The sequence below is a fragment of the Corvus kubaryi genome, unplaced genomic scaffold, assembly GCF_017639235.1.
Source record: "Corvus kubaryi isolate FWS band 111438036 unplaced genomic scaffold, C.kubaryi_AGA036_p1.0 137, whole genome shotgun sequence".
In the NCBI taxonomy this organism is placed as follows: domain Eukaryota; kingdom Metazoa; phylum Chordata; class Aves; order Passeriformes; family Corvidae; genus Corvus; species Corvus kubaryi.
In genome coordinates this window covers 29,583,827-29,598,112 of record NW_024580671.1, presented here as the reverse complement: position 1 = coordinate 29,598,112, position 14,286 = coordinate 29,583,827, and the positions used below count along the sequence as shown (strand labels likewise).

Here is a 14,286-nt window from a genome sequence, read left to right as displayed (position 1 = left end):
GAGGAGCTGACAGGGAGCCTATGGGTCAGCATTAAAGGGAGGGCAGGGACAGGTGACATTATAGTGGGGGTCTTCTACAGCTGCCCAACCAGGAAAACTGAGCAGGAGGTTCTCTACAGACAGATTGGAGCAGCCTCACATTCACAGCTCCTGGTCCTCATGGGGGCCCTTCAACCACTCCCATCATCTGTCAGAGGGAAAATACAGCAGGGCACGGGCAATCTTGGAATGCATTGATGTTAATGTCCTTCTCCAAGCGACAGAGGAGGCAGCAGGAAGAGATGTTATGTGGACTGTTAGGAAGTTAATTAAAGCATGGACAGAAGTAAATCTCGCCAAGGACATCAAGGGTAATAAAAAAAGCTTCTTTAGATATGTCAGTGATAAAAAACAGACTAGGAAAAATGTGGGTCCTCTCAGGAAGGGTGTGGGAGACCTGGTTACTCAGGACATGGAGAAGGCTCGGGTACTCTACAACTTTTTTGCCTCAGTGTTCACCAGCAAGTGCTGCAGCCACACTGCCCAAGCTGCAGAAGGTGAAAGCAGGCATGGGGAGAATGAAGAGCCACCACTGCAGAACAACCCCAGCTGAGTTCAAGAACATCTCAGGTGACTGAAGGAGCACAGGTCCATGGGACCTGATGTGATATGCCCATGGGTCTTGAGGGAACTTTCTAAGGATGTGGCTAAGCCACTACCCATCTTATTTGAGAAGTCATGGCAGTCCAGTGATTTGAAAAAGGGAAATATAATTCCCATTTTTTAAAAAGGAAGTGAAAAGGACCCAGGGAACTACAGGCCAGTCAGTCACAAAAACCCCCCATCCTGTTTTCATTTTACATGTATTTTTGAAGGTAGAACTGCTTTAAGGAAAAAAAGCATTTAGACTGCACCATTTTACAAAATACTAGAATTAATTCTGTTTATAAAACAGATCTGCTTTTTAATTCTAAAATTACCTATCTTTATCTTTTCAAAGTAACGACAGAGGGTGCCAGTAAATTGAGCCTCAGTCTGGCAGAGATTCAAGAGGATTCACATAGAGCAAACTGGGCAAGCAAGTTATGTAATTCTCATTGTAAAAGCAAAAACCATGTTCCTGGTTTGGTTACTGCAGTCTGCTCTGTCTTAATTTAAAGTGGAAAATTTTAGGAAAGGGACCACTTGCCTTTAAGTTAGTTGCAGTTTATTTAGGAAGTTAAAATTCATATGCAATGCTTCAGCAGTTACTAGACTGCTCTCAGATGTATTAAATATCTTCATGTGTTTTAAACATTTTTAAAAGGGAATTGGATTTGCGAATTCTACTCAGTTGCATTAAAAAATTGTAGATTTACATACTGGAAAAGTTGTGGTTTGGTGAGCTGGATTCATAGTTATGAGATTGAAAATGTTTTAACCAGAAATCCAAGATGAAGCACGCTGAATAAAGATTTTAACTATATGTGTTATTCCTCCATTGCTGGAAATAACTGTCTTTTTGGTTTAACCTTTTTTCCCAAGGTATCTTGGAAGTATTTTAATTTCTAGGGTTCAATGCCCATATAATCCATTTTTCTTGCATTGCTTGCACTTAGATGATAACGTGGCCTCTAGCCTCCCATGAAGTGTGGAGTATTCTGTATGTTCTCACTTGTCAAAAGGCAGACAAGGGCTGTTGGTTGGGGAGCCACTTTGCCAATTCAGATGTAAAGCCAGAGGAAGGGAAGGTGCTGCTTCAAGTGCTTCAGACAACAAGCTGACATTGGGTCAGTTTTGCAGATTCTGTAGGAATTTCTTCTTGTTTACATAGAGAGGACTGAAAAGAATGAAGTAATGTTACCTATTCATTTAAGCATGGAAGTTTTTAAAAGGCAACTCCTGTACATGATTTTCAGTCTCTCCCAATGGCACCCACTCACACTTTTCTTTCCCTGAAATGAACTATAACACATTCACTGATATCTGAAATGATCCATCTTTTTTCAAATACATACCTGTCTATACTAACAAAGGTACTGAACAGAGACATAGTTAAATGATCCTTTGCTGGCCTGCTGGCCAGGAGGGCTGCCTGATGTCTCCCTGTACTTTACCATGATCAACTGCACTAAAGATGGATACTGCCATTCTGTTGTTCTTTGTGCCCACACACAGCCAACTCTGTGAAGGAAAACTTGTATTCAGCTTCCATTTTTCAAAAAGGCTTGGGTAACATGGTACTGCTGGTATTTTTAAAAGCTTTCAGTAAGTAAAAAATTCAACAGCATAAGGATGGAATTCATTACACCTAATTTATCTGTCTAAAAATTGTGTGTAACTGGGAGGTACAGTAGATCTCTCTATCCTCAGAGGAAAGAAAGGGAAATTTCTAGAGAAGTATTCTGAACTATCTTGTATGGTTATCTCTGTCCAGGGGCTGCAGGAGGATTCTAGAGGACTGACTTAGGCTGGTGTTTTTTGGAAAGGCAAATGCCATCCATCTTTCAGTGGCTGGAAATGCTGTGAACCAAACCTCTGCAAAATGCAAATTTACAGGCTTTTTCTACCATGGTTTTCACTAGAATCTGCCTGTTTCAGTATGATACATACTTAATAAGTTTCAAGAAGTAGAGTATAGAATTCTAGGCATATTACAGAATAAACCAAAAACAAAATTTAAATTTTTAATTTATCTTTTTAGGATTCTTAATCCACAATGAGCTGTGTTTGTTTTTTCTAGATGTGAATAGTCAAGTTTTAGGAGATTTACATTAAATAAGACAAATTAAGTAATTAATGCTTTGTTTTTGTTATTAGACAGTCATAATTAAAATGATCACATTTGGTTAGTCTGTTAACATTTCTCTCTCAACAAAGTAGTTTTGTAGCTGTGTGTAAATTCCTACTTCCCAATGAGTCCAGCATTTACTTACTCAGCCAAAGCACTGCAGACCTTTATAGTTGCATCTGGCCCAACATTCTGCAGGCATTGTAAACTTAGACTTTCAAAATACTTCACAATTATTTTGAAACTAAATTCTATAAGGAAGTTCTAAAGACAAAATCGGGTAAATGTATCATTTAGAATAATGGATACAGGTTTTTTTTCAAGGGTATAACGTTACTCACTTGTGAAGGGTGAAATTCTGTCTTTGGATGGTCATGAGCAATTTACGTTGCAAGGAAGATCTATTTTATCATTTGCAGTGACAAGTGGGAAGCTGTGCTCTGAACACTGGAAGAGGAAAACCTAACACTGAATACTAAATAGAGCTGTCTTTCTATTATTGATCCACGCATTTCTGTAGCATGAATATTTTCCACCATTAACATTTTTTATCTGCATATTGGGAAGCTGGCCAGTTAGTTAATTTGAAGAGTAAAATTTTAAAAGCAGATAATTTCTTGTCTTTGTGTTCTTTTAAACAGGAACAGATGTCTCAGGTGTTGGATGCAATGTTTGAAAAGATGGTTGAAGGAGGGGAACATGTAATTGATCAAGGGGATGATGGTGACAACTTCTACGTCATTGACAGGTGAATTGCTGTGTCTTATTATAACACAAAGTATTATGCAAAATTCCATTGAGAAAAGTCTGTATTCTATAAAGTCGTATTTAACACTTACATTACAGCTTTCCTCTTGGTATCCAGTGACAGGACTCATGGGAATGGTTCAAAGCTGTGCCAGAAGAAGTTTAGATTTGACATTAGGAAGCATTTCTTTACCAAATGAGGTCAAGCACTGGAAAAAGCCTCCTAGAGAGGAGGTCGATGCCCCAAGCCTGTCAGTGTTTAAGGGGCATTGGGACAATTCTTTTAATAACAGTCTTTAATTTTTGGGCAGTCCTGAAGTGGTCAGGTAGGTGGACAAAATTATTGTTGTAGGACCCTTCTAACTGAAATATTAAATCAGATGATCATAAAAGTGTGTCAGGATTCTGTGCTGGAAAGACAATATTTTTCAGCCTTCTGAGGTTACAGTTTGTCATCTCTTACCCAAAAGGCTGCAGGGACTTTACAATATTCTGTCAGCCTTGTGATTTTTAGGTGTAGGGTTATCACCTCTGTGTCCCCTGTCAATGAAATAAGTACACAGATTTTTGCATTACATTCACAGGATTTATCAGTGCATACCATACAAATATTCACCACTGAAGAAAATGATGGCTCAGCATCAATGGGCATGGCAACTTGATGTTTTACAAGATATCAGATTTTTCTGCATTCCCAAAGCAAAAAAAAAAATAAAGCTATTAAATTAACGATGGCGAGAAGAAATGCACAATATATTAGAAAAATGCATATATTTATTTCATGATCTTATGTTGCTCCTCAGATACATTCCTTCTGTTTCCTACATCTGTGTTGTTTGTTTCATTAGAAATTACTACTTTAAAATATTTAAAATATTAAATAACTTGTATAATTATTTCAGTGATCCTATCATAGCAATTTTTGCAAAGACTTGTGACATTTGTATTTAGTGTGGTTAAAATGAAATTAAGAAACAGATACTAAGTTAGATCTTAATTTTTAATAAGTTCTAGTGATAGATCACTGTACATCCATTCTATCTTTAAACTGAGTTAATGTAAAAACTAATAACCCTTTCCTTCCCCATAAAGAGGATTATTTATATTATTTATTCTTTATAGAAGTCATTGAGATGTCTTTACAAGGTATTTAATATCATTTAAGCCAGCAAACGTATATATTTCAAATGCTTTATCTTTGGAATTCACAGTATAAAAAATATCGTGAGAGGCTGCTTAGCAAAGGCCAGGCTGGATTCAACTCATGGTATTTATATATTTTATTAACAGAGGTACATATGATATTTATGTAAAGTGTGATGGTGTTGGGAGGTGTGTCGGAACCTATGATAATCGAGGATGTTTTGGTGAGTTGGCCTTAATGTACAATACACCCAGAGCAGCTACAATTATAGCTACCTCTCCTGGTTCCATCTGGGGTTTGGTAAGTAGAGTGCTTCTTTTAAGCTATCTTTTAAAAAATATATTCTATATAGATTTCACTGGCATGCTATATAAGCAGTAAAAAAAAAAAAAAAAATTATAATTTCAGAAAGTTTAATTCTAGAAATCCTGAGAAATCCCAACAAAATGCTATCTTTTTCCAGAATCCACAGATGCAAATCTGAGGATTAATAAAATACTGACTTTAAAAAAAAAAAAAAAAAAAAAAATTAATTATAATTTCCCAAATTGAAAACCACTTGATAATTGCATATTAATTTTTTTCCCCACGTCTTGATTGGAAATGCCTTTGTTTCCAGAGTAAAATTCCAATATGAGGTTATTTACTAGTGTTATACTACCTGGATCTTTGACAAGAGTAAGCTAATTTACCACAAAAGTAGAACTGGGATGGCCATCATCTTCAAGATATATATATTGATCCAATGACTGACCTCAGGATTGAAATGAAACATGTTTTTTCACCAGCTTAATCCATGTGACTTTTGGGATTGTTTAGGAAACTGTAAGAATGGCTTTAAATTGGATTGGATTGTGTTAGCCAGTAAGTGCCCACTGTAGCAGTGAAGGCTTGCAATGCATTTCCCCTCTGCCTGTCACCAGGGCACAGCCACACAAAGTTAAGAGAAGAAAACACCATGTGTGTAGTTTTTCCATCTGTCTGGTTCACTTGCATGGCCAAATCCTAAGGAATGTTCAGTTGGCTGTTTAGGGCAGCAGTGAGTCTTGTTGTGCTGAAATAGCAGAAAGTGGACTGTGACCTAAGACCCAGATTCATGTATTTTGGTTTTGTTTATATAAAAACCTAAAAGCCTCTTTGAGTACATACCAATTTGTGATTGTATGGGACCTCAGGATAATGAATTAACTTTGTAAATTAAACATCTAAATATTGAGGATTTCTTAAATATCCTAAATTGCCCACTCAGTGTTCACTGCTGTAAACTCTATCCTCTGTACGTGAACTCAGTATGTACTCTCGGCAGAGATTTTCATAGTGTGATCACATCAGGAGCTTAACTTTAGCAGCTCTTGATTGACCTCTAGAGGAATCTTTCTCAACTGACTGTAGGGAGAGACCAGTCAGGTTGACACCTACACTGTATGACTAAAACTGGGTAATTTGATCATATTCAGCCAGGTCTGAAGTATTTTCTAGCACATATTTTCAGTTAGTAAACTCTCTTTTTCTCTTTGTGTTTACAGGATAGGGTAACATTCCGAAGAATCATTGTAAAAAATAATGCCAAAAAGAGAAGAATGTATGAAAGTTTTATTGAGTCATTGCCATTCCTTAAATCTTTAGAAGTAAGATTTTTATTGCATTATTTTAATGGTTGTATTGGACCTACCTGATAAGATTCTGCTTTTGAAGACTTTAAATTTGGCATTGGAAGTGTCTGCACATTAAAAGTTTGCATACTTTTTTTTGGAAAAGGACATTTAAATTTTTTTTTTAATTTAGGATAAATAATTATTATTCGTATTGTATTTTAAAACCTAAATTAACTTTACTTTCAGTTTCCCTAAACTTAGTTTTACGAGATATTAGCCAATAAAATTAAACAATAACTTGGGGAATTTAAAAATATTTTATCAGCTATATTTTTACATGCATGCTTTTCTGAACATAATTTTTGAAGGCTTCTTACAAAAATAGAAGCATATCAGAATAGCTGTTAAATATGTAATATACCCTCTGGAACACTATTCAGCAGTTCTTTTTTTAATTGTAATCAAACCAGGAAAATAAAGATACCCTATTCTGTGCAAAGATTCATGGAAAGAAATACGAAAGGGCTTTCTAAATATATGCTATCATAATGTTAACCAAATATTTCTTACATTTTCTTTTTTTAAATGAAGGTATCTGAGCGTTTAAAAGTGGTTGATGTGATCGGTACCAAAGTGTACAAAGATGGAGAACAAATCATTGCTCAGGTACAGTTTCTTCCTAGTTTTAGTTTTTCTTTCATAATAGTTAACAATAATCATGTTATTTATAGACAATGCATACTTTCAAACCCTATTTTTCTTTCTCACATTAAATCAATGAATCTTAAATGTAAGAGGTGGCTATTTTGTTTCAAAAGCTCACTTTTCACTTACGATACTTTCAAGAACAACCCTCTTTGTTGGCATAAATAAAGGAGTCAACATTTTTAGTATACTTAGAAATTCAAACTTTGTAAGTATGCTTCCAATGAGGAGCACTGAAGACTCACCTTGGTCTTGTTGTTAAAATATGGTAACCTTTTCAAGAAGAAACTCTTCAGGATAGGCAATTGTGATTGTCTTGCCCCAGAATATTTAGTGGATATCACACAGCCCCTGAGGCTTTTTATATTGGAAACTTGGTAAGGAAAATAATTTGGGAGGAACACAGAAGTGGATAAATAGTCGTAAGGATCCTAAAAATCTTCCACAACGTTGGTTTTCTCTGCTTTTTGTGTAAGGCACAGTCAGCTATGTCTTTTCATAAAAAGGCCTTGCTGACAGTTCTGTATAGATGTTTTGATTGCTATGTGTCTAGAGTATCGTTTTCAATTTAAAAGTGGTTTCTTTTGCAACAGGTATCAAAAAGAGGAGCTTCAAGGCACTGGTTGCAAATATTATGATGCTACCATGAAACTAAAAGGAAATTTTACACTTTTTTTACTCACTTTATTTTTTTTCTTGTGCAGGGTGACTTGGCCGATTCTTTCTTTATTGTGGAATCTGGAGAAGTAAGGATTATAATGACAAGGAAGGTAAGCATCCCTAAAACAACCTTTTTTTTTACCATTGTCACTAAAATCCTGAGTTCGGCAAATTTCTCCTCTCATACTCTTTCTTTCTCTTTCTTTTTTTACATGGTATTTCAGGGTAAACAAGATCTAGAAGAGAATGGAGCAGTAGAAATAGCTCGATGCTCAAGAGGACAGTATTTTGGAGAACTTGCTCTTGTAACCAACAAACCCCGAGCTGCTTCTGCTTTTGCTCTTGGCACTGTCAAATGTTTAGGTATTATTCAATATTATTTTATATATAATATAAAATGACACATAATCTGTTTGGTTGTTTCTATTGTGACTCTGTCTTTCTCCAGAATATAAGATTTAAGGTTGTTTCAGTAATCACCTATTATTGTGCATTACTATTTGCATTACTTACCTGCAAAACTTACTTGCAATCGATAAATACTATTACACAACATTTCTCTAACATTTCTCTAATTGTATGGAAGTAAACATTGTTTTAGGACAGTACAGAGTATTGCTGCAAACCACTTATAACTATCAGATAAATGTCTAATACTCTGCAGAAAGGTGAGGTGTTTCTTTTCTTAGTAGACTGACTCATCTAAGAAATAATTCTGTTAAAAATCCTGTGCCTTTTTATCCCCATGACTTAAGCTTTTAACAAATTCTTTTGTCTTCACCAGCTGTTAATTTAGTCATCCCATCACACTGTAGTCTCAGGCACAGGAAGAGTGAAGACTGTAGGAGTTGTGTTCATAGACAACCCTTTGCATCCATTGTTTTTCATGGTCGGATGTTTAGCTCCTAATTACGGGAAAACTGTAAACTGCAAAATAGATTTGGCATTCCTGCATAACAATTTGATGACCAAGCCAGTGACCAAAAAGTTTCTCTATTTTTTTAAAATAAATCTTAACTCCAAACACACTGAGATGATCAGGCAATAGAGATCAAAGATAAGACACATGGGAAAGAATAAGAGGCAGTGGTGAGGAAGAATGTTATTATCCATTATGGATGAATAACAAAGATCTCCGGTACTTCCCAAACAGCAGACATCTTGAACATTTCTCGGGAGACAAGAGATTACAGGCCAGCAGGTTGGAAGTATATGAAGTTTCCTCCCTGGCCTATTGGCTGGAACTATAGAGGATCACATTATGTGATCAGATAAAGAAAATACTCTGGTTGGCCATGCACTGACAGTGCATGTGAATTACTGTTTTCAACTTTTTGCTCATTTGCTGGGAAAATGAGTATTCATTACCATTTTTACTTTGGGTGGAAGCAAATAAAAAGAGCAAGGAAATAGGCTGTTAGAACCCAAATAGAGCCAACAACATCACATAAGGACGTGGCTTTTTGAAATCTCATGGGTTTTAAAACTTTATTCTGTGGAGGAATCCAGGCCCCTTCAGACTTCTTCACCAGCTTTTGGGTAACATAAATCTTACTATGAAAATACTTTCAAAACAAGGAACAGAGAAAGTTCAAGTTTATTTATGAAGTTTCAAGACAGCAATGTGGTGGTTGATCTTGGTTTTGCTAAGGTAAGTGGTTCCTTTCTGTGCAAACAATGTATATGCCTCAGTAGTATATGTTGTCATTTAAAATCTTAAATTGGAATATCATAAATACTAGGATTAGTGTCTGTAACTGATGAGCACATCATATTCTTTCTCTTTCTCTCCCTTTTTATCTTAGTTATGGATGTTCAGGCATTTGAAAGGCTTTTGGGACCTTGTATGGAAATTCTGAAAAGAAACATTGCAAACTATGAAGAGCAGCTAGTTGCTCTGTTTGGAACAAACATGGACATTGCCGATACCAGTGCATGAACTAAACATTGGAGCAACAAGATCTGTTATGAGAATATAGCACAGTAGTGGTTAGTCCACTGAGAAATTGTCTCTCTTCCTATAGATGCCAAGCATTTTCTGTGATTTTAAGAATGGGATTGGGGTTTTTTGGTTTGGTTTGGTTTTGGTTGGGTCGTTCTTTTGGTTTTGTTTGTTTGTTTTTTTACTTATTACAGTGGAGAAATAGTAAAGAAAATAGCAATTCAATAAATGGAGGGCTTGATTTTTAAAAGTGCTTAGAATTGATGGTTCCATCTGATATAAGGGCGACCTGTAGTAGCACAGCACCTTTGAAAATCAAGTCCTTTAACACAGCATTTCCTTAAAGAATAGATTTAAAAAAAAAAACCCACATGTGATGAACTTGTTAAACCAGCTTCTGTTCTTCAAAAAGGTTACATCTTTTCTGGAAAGACTGTTAGTTTGAATGTGATATGTTGAAAGTATTAGTGCACACAAAGTGTTTATATGTATTAATACAGAAGATATACAGTAGATGTTACTTTTTGACTATTGCAGTTGTCATGATTTTATGTTGCATTTATCACAGATGTAGTGAATCACAAGATTAATCATAAGATAAAGCATGACAATGCGTTTTGTGTAACGCTCATGACCCAAATCTGATTTTTAACATTTTGTAATTTGTTTTAAAGTCCTCTTTGTTAAATATGTCATGTTTCAGCACGACATTGTAATATCTTATGCAATTTAGAGGACTTGTATATTTTTGCAATAAACTGCATTTTTATTAGTTACATGAATTCTGTACATGAGTGAGGACAGCTGACAAATTAACCTTAATGCTTTCAAAGCAAAGGCATGGGTCATTGTCATGTTCTACCTAATCATACATAATCTATATTGTTTTCCTTCTCCCTTGTTTTATATTTATGCATTTTGTCTTCTCTATTTATGCTTGTTCTCTAGTTAATTTTTTTTTGCATCTCACCTTTTTTATTGTTAAATCTGTTTCAAGTGAAATGATCTCTGTATATCTCTCTTCTTGCAGTCTAATCTTAGCTATCAGAGTCAATTACTGAAGTGATTGATATCAAAAGCCATGCTAAACTAAGCTTGTCCTTGAAAATCCTTAACAGGAAGTGCAAAAATATTTTTAATTTGAAAGATCAGTACTTCCAAAGCTTTGCACACATCTGTCATTGTTAAAGCTAACATGTCTTGCTTTCAAAAACCTGTAGGTCATCATGAAATAACATGTTCAGCCATAATAGCATGGGATACCTTCTGAGACTGAGGAGAGAGAGTATCATCTTAATTAGGAGCACAGGGCTCATTGCTTACGAGGCTCTGTGACTGGGAATTTCAGGCACAGTCCAGTTCAATCCTGCTTACTGACCTGTCTGTTGATGTTCATGGACAGCCAGTGCACATACTGGCGATGGGCAGTGCTGCCAAAATGACACTGCAAGAGTTGTAGGAAGGCTGCTTGTGCCCTGGTTCAAACACCTGAACTATAACATCTTTCCTTCTTAGATAATGACTTTTCTAATGCCATATATTTGTGTATGTTGATGTAATCATTATGCTACAGTTAGTGATACGTTCTGACAATTTATATAATCATACCTGTATATGAAATCATGATTATATAATATGATAACAGTATATAATTTATATCATATAGTATGGTATAAATTATAAGTCAGATTCCTAACAAAATAAAATCTGAGCAAAATTTATAAATGTAATTTTTTTTTACCTAGAAACCTGGTATGAATAATTGCACATACGATAACTTGCCTTTGTACTTTTGATTTATGGAAAAAAGAGAAGCCTGTTATACTAGAAGGAAATATCAGGTAACCAAAATCTACACTCTTGTCATTCTGTACGCTAATCTCTAAAAGCTACCTATATTTTGCACTGGCTTGATGTGATTAAGAAAAATGCTAGAAATTACTTGTATGGCAGTAAACTACAATCAAGGCCATAAATGCCAGTCATGATATTTTCAATATTGCTGGTTATATTTAAAGTTTCCTTACAATAAACAACACTTTTATATATAAAAATCTATGTTTATTGATATTGTTGTTGTCTTTTAATTCTATTACCATAAAGTTACAAGTGACCTATTTATATTAGTTTATTAAAAAAATCATAATTCTTAACACTTTCATGCTGATTTTCATAAATGACATTGTGAATGCTCTGTCTACTCAGAACAGGCAACATGTTGATGCAGTAATTGTCATAACTATTTGATGATTTGCTTGTAGTTTATAGCTGGGAAAAAGCTGTGGAGTAACAAATCTAGGACAATCAGAGACTTTGGATTTTCTGATTCCCAAAATACAGCTTTATTGTGTTGCTCTTGGGCACTGGATGATTTCTGGAGCTTTCTTTGTTGGTAAATTCAGGGGAGCTTAACCAACAGTAACAAGTTATCACTTTTTACGTTTCATCCAAATCATTATATCCTTCATTATATCAATCATTATATCCAGGATTTCTCCTGGATCTCTTCATATGTACATTTCAAATGTGCCAGGCTTCATGTCATGAATGTGGTGAGTGTTCATCCCAAGAATGAAATCATACCAAGTTACTGATTTTTTTTTTTACAGACCTTTCAATAAAAAGTAAACAATTCTAATAATTTTAAACAACACAGTATCAGATTTACCTTATTAGACTCTGTGTCCATGCTTAAGTTACCTGAGGCTTCTGTTATTAAAGATTTTTGTTGAGTTTGTTGAAAATATGCTCCACTGAGTGAGGACAGAAAATCCTGAGAGAAATCCTGTATGAGAGGCATTCACGGGTTCACACGTTTTACTAACCAGAAGAGAATCGACATGGCAATAAATGGTTGTTTATAAATGCCTTAACCATGGGGAAAAAAAATCTGATTGCAGCCCTGAATTTGATCACAAGACACCCTGAGGTGAGCAAGATTCCTTGATCCTACTGCTGATGACTTTTTAAATGTCAAATGACATTGTGCTCCATGAGATTTAATGCAAATTAATCTGAAATAAACACATACAAAGTCATTCCCTTCTGGATCTCCTGTTTAAGGACCAGAAGTGACCAGGTGTGGAAGTCTTGAGGCAAACCTCTGAAGAGTATTGTGAAACCATTTACAGCCTAAACCACTATCGCTCCATCTTCTTCCCTTGTGTTGTCTTTTCTATTCAATAAAGACTATTCTGCTCCTTGCTGGATGGAATGGTGGGTTTAGTTTTGTTTTGGTTTTGGTGATTTGGTTTTGTTTTGCTTGAAATGTTTGGTGCTTCAAGCTTTCTGTAAGGTGACTCTGTGATAAGTTGTCATGATTGTGCCATTTTGTAGTCCATAGCACACTTGCCATGACAAAAACTATTGTTTACTCAATATCAGAGTTACCAGATGTGCAAAATCAGTGTCTTCTGGCCATCCTCCACAGACCTGGCAATTCTTAGTCGTCTTTTTTTTCAGATGTTTTCTGCATCTGATAGCGTTTGCTGAACAAAGTGCTTTGCTGGAAGTCAATTTGCCACAGCATGGACATTCTTACATCTTCTTGCCAAAGTTTTTATGTTAGTTCAAAGCTCTTTTTATCCAAACATACATGTGATGATTACAGGTGTGTATTTTTTAAGTTTCTAAAATACTTTCCTGTGTCTATAGTTCTCAGCTATTACTGCAGGGAGGAATTGCCTCTTTGTATGCTGAGTATGTACAGATCTGTGCTGTTGACTGTCTTACAACATTTAGAATCATTTTCAAATCGTTCTGAGAGTTGTATTTCCTTCAGATATATACCAAGGCTGTTTCCAAGTCCTTAATCTACTTTTTGGCTCAGAAAGATGCTTAGCAGGCTGGATACTCTCACTTCATGGACTAAAAGGAAGCTGAATAATCTTGGTAGGGTATAAAAAACCCAAAGAAAATTAGATTTTAACATTGTCTCTTCCTTCACACCATTTCTCTCTTTCCCTCTAAATGATCTTTATCCTGGCAGCCAGGTGAAGAGCCAATAGCAGTAGGGGGATATAAGGCAAGTGGAGTGACCAGCTGGGTCTGTGCTGGGACACAGTGGCCTCGTTGACTGGGCAGCCACTTGCCCTTCCTCATCCCCTTTGTCCCACCCCTGTCCCTTCTCTGATGGCAAATCAAAAGGAGTTGGAGTGCAGTTCTGGCATTGCCATGGCTGTGTGAATACAATGGCCAGGGCTGTGTTTCTTCAGAGAACTGGTAGAGGCCTATGTGTGTAGGGGGGAACAGGGAAAAGACAAGGACCAAACTACTGCATAAAAGAAGCTGCTCAATCAAGACTATATGAAAAACTAACATTAGGTTTTACCAGATCATTGTGACAGTATCTGCTGACTCGACCTTTTCTTACTGAAGTAAATAAGAACAGCCTAAAAATAACATCATTCATTATATGAATACTTTGTCCTTTCTTCTTTGAAGGTATTGAATTATTTCAACTGAGCAGCTATGAAGTCTTGGGAGAGGATACTGCTCTGTGCAGGTTTCTGTGGATCACTAATTTCCTGGCAGCAAAGTGAGCCTTTGGGACCTGCTCCCTCACATCTCTGAAGATGCTGGAAACTCAGTTCTGATAAATGTCTTATCTAGAAAAATCCATCCAACTTACCAAGCAGCTCTATTATTATAGCAGAAATATTTCTCTGCATTCTAGGTTCCCACACTCTATATTATTTTTTTTGCTTTGTCCTTTTGGGGTCAGGTGGTGGGACTATCTCAAGCA

General features: G+C 35.8%; 1 protein-coding gene across 1 annotated transcript in view; it reads left to right on the top strand.

Moving 5' to 3' along the window:
• Positions 1-12,751, top strand: part of PRKAR2B (protein kinase cAMP-dependent type II regulatory subunit beta) — an 83,025-nt gene extending 70,274 nt beyond the window's left edge. The window contains exons 5-11 of the mRNA XM_042018351.1: positions 3,391-3,497; positions 4,787-4,940; positions 6,167-6,268; positions 6,827-6,901; positions 7,645-7,710; positions 7,825-7,963; positions 9,406-12,751. Coding sequence (XP_041874285.1) covers positions 3,391-3,497; positions 4,787-4,940; positions 6,167-6,268; positions 6,827-6,901; positions 7,645-7,710; positions 7,825-7,963; positions 9,406-9,539 — 777 coding nt within the window. The 3' untranslated portion in view covers positions 9,540-12,751. The remainder of the gene's footprint in view (positions 1-3,390; positions 3,498-4,786; positions 4,941-6,166; positions 6,269-6,826; positions 6,902-7,644; positions 7,711-7,824; positions 7,964-9,405) is intronic.
• Positions 12,752-14,286: the final 1,535 nt, after the last annotated feature.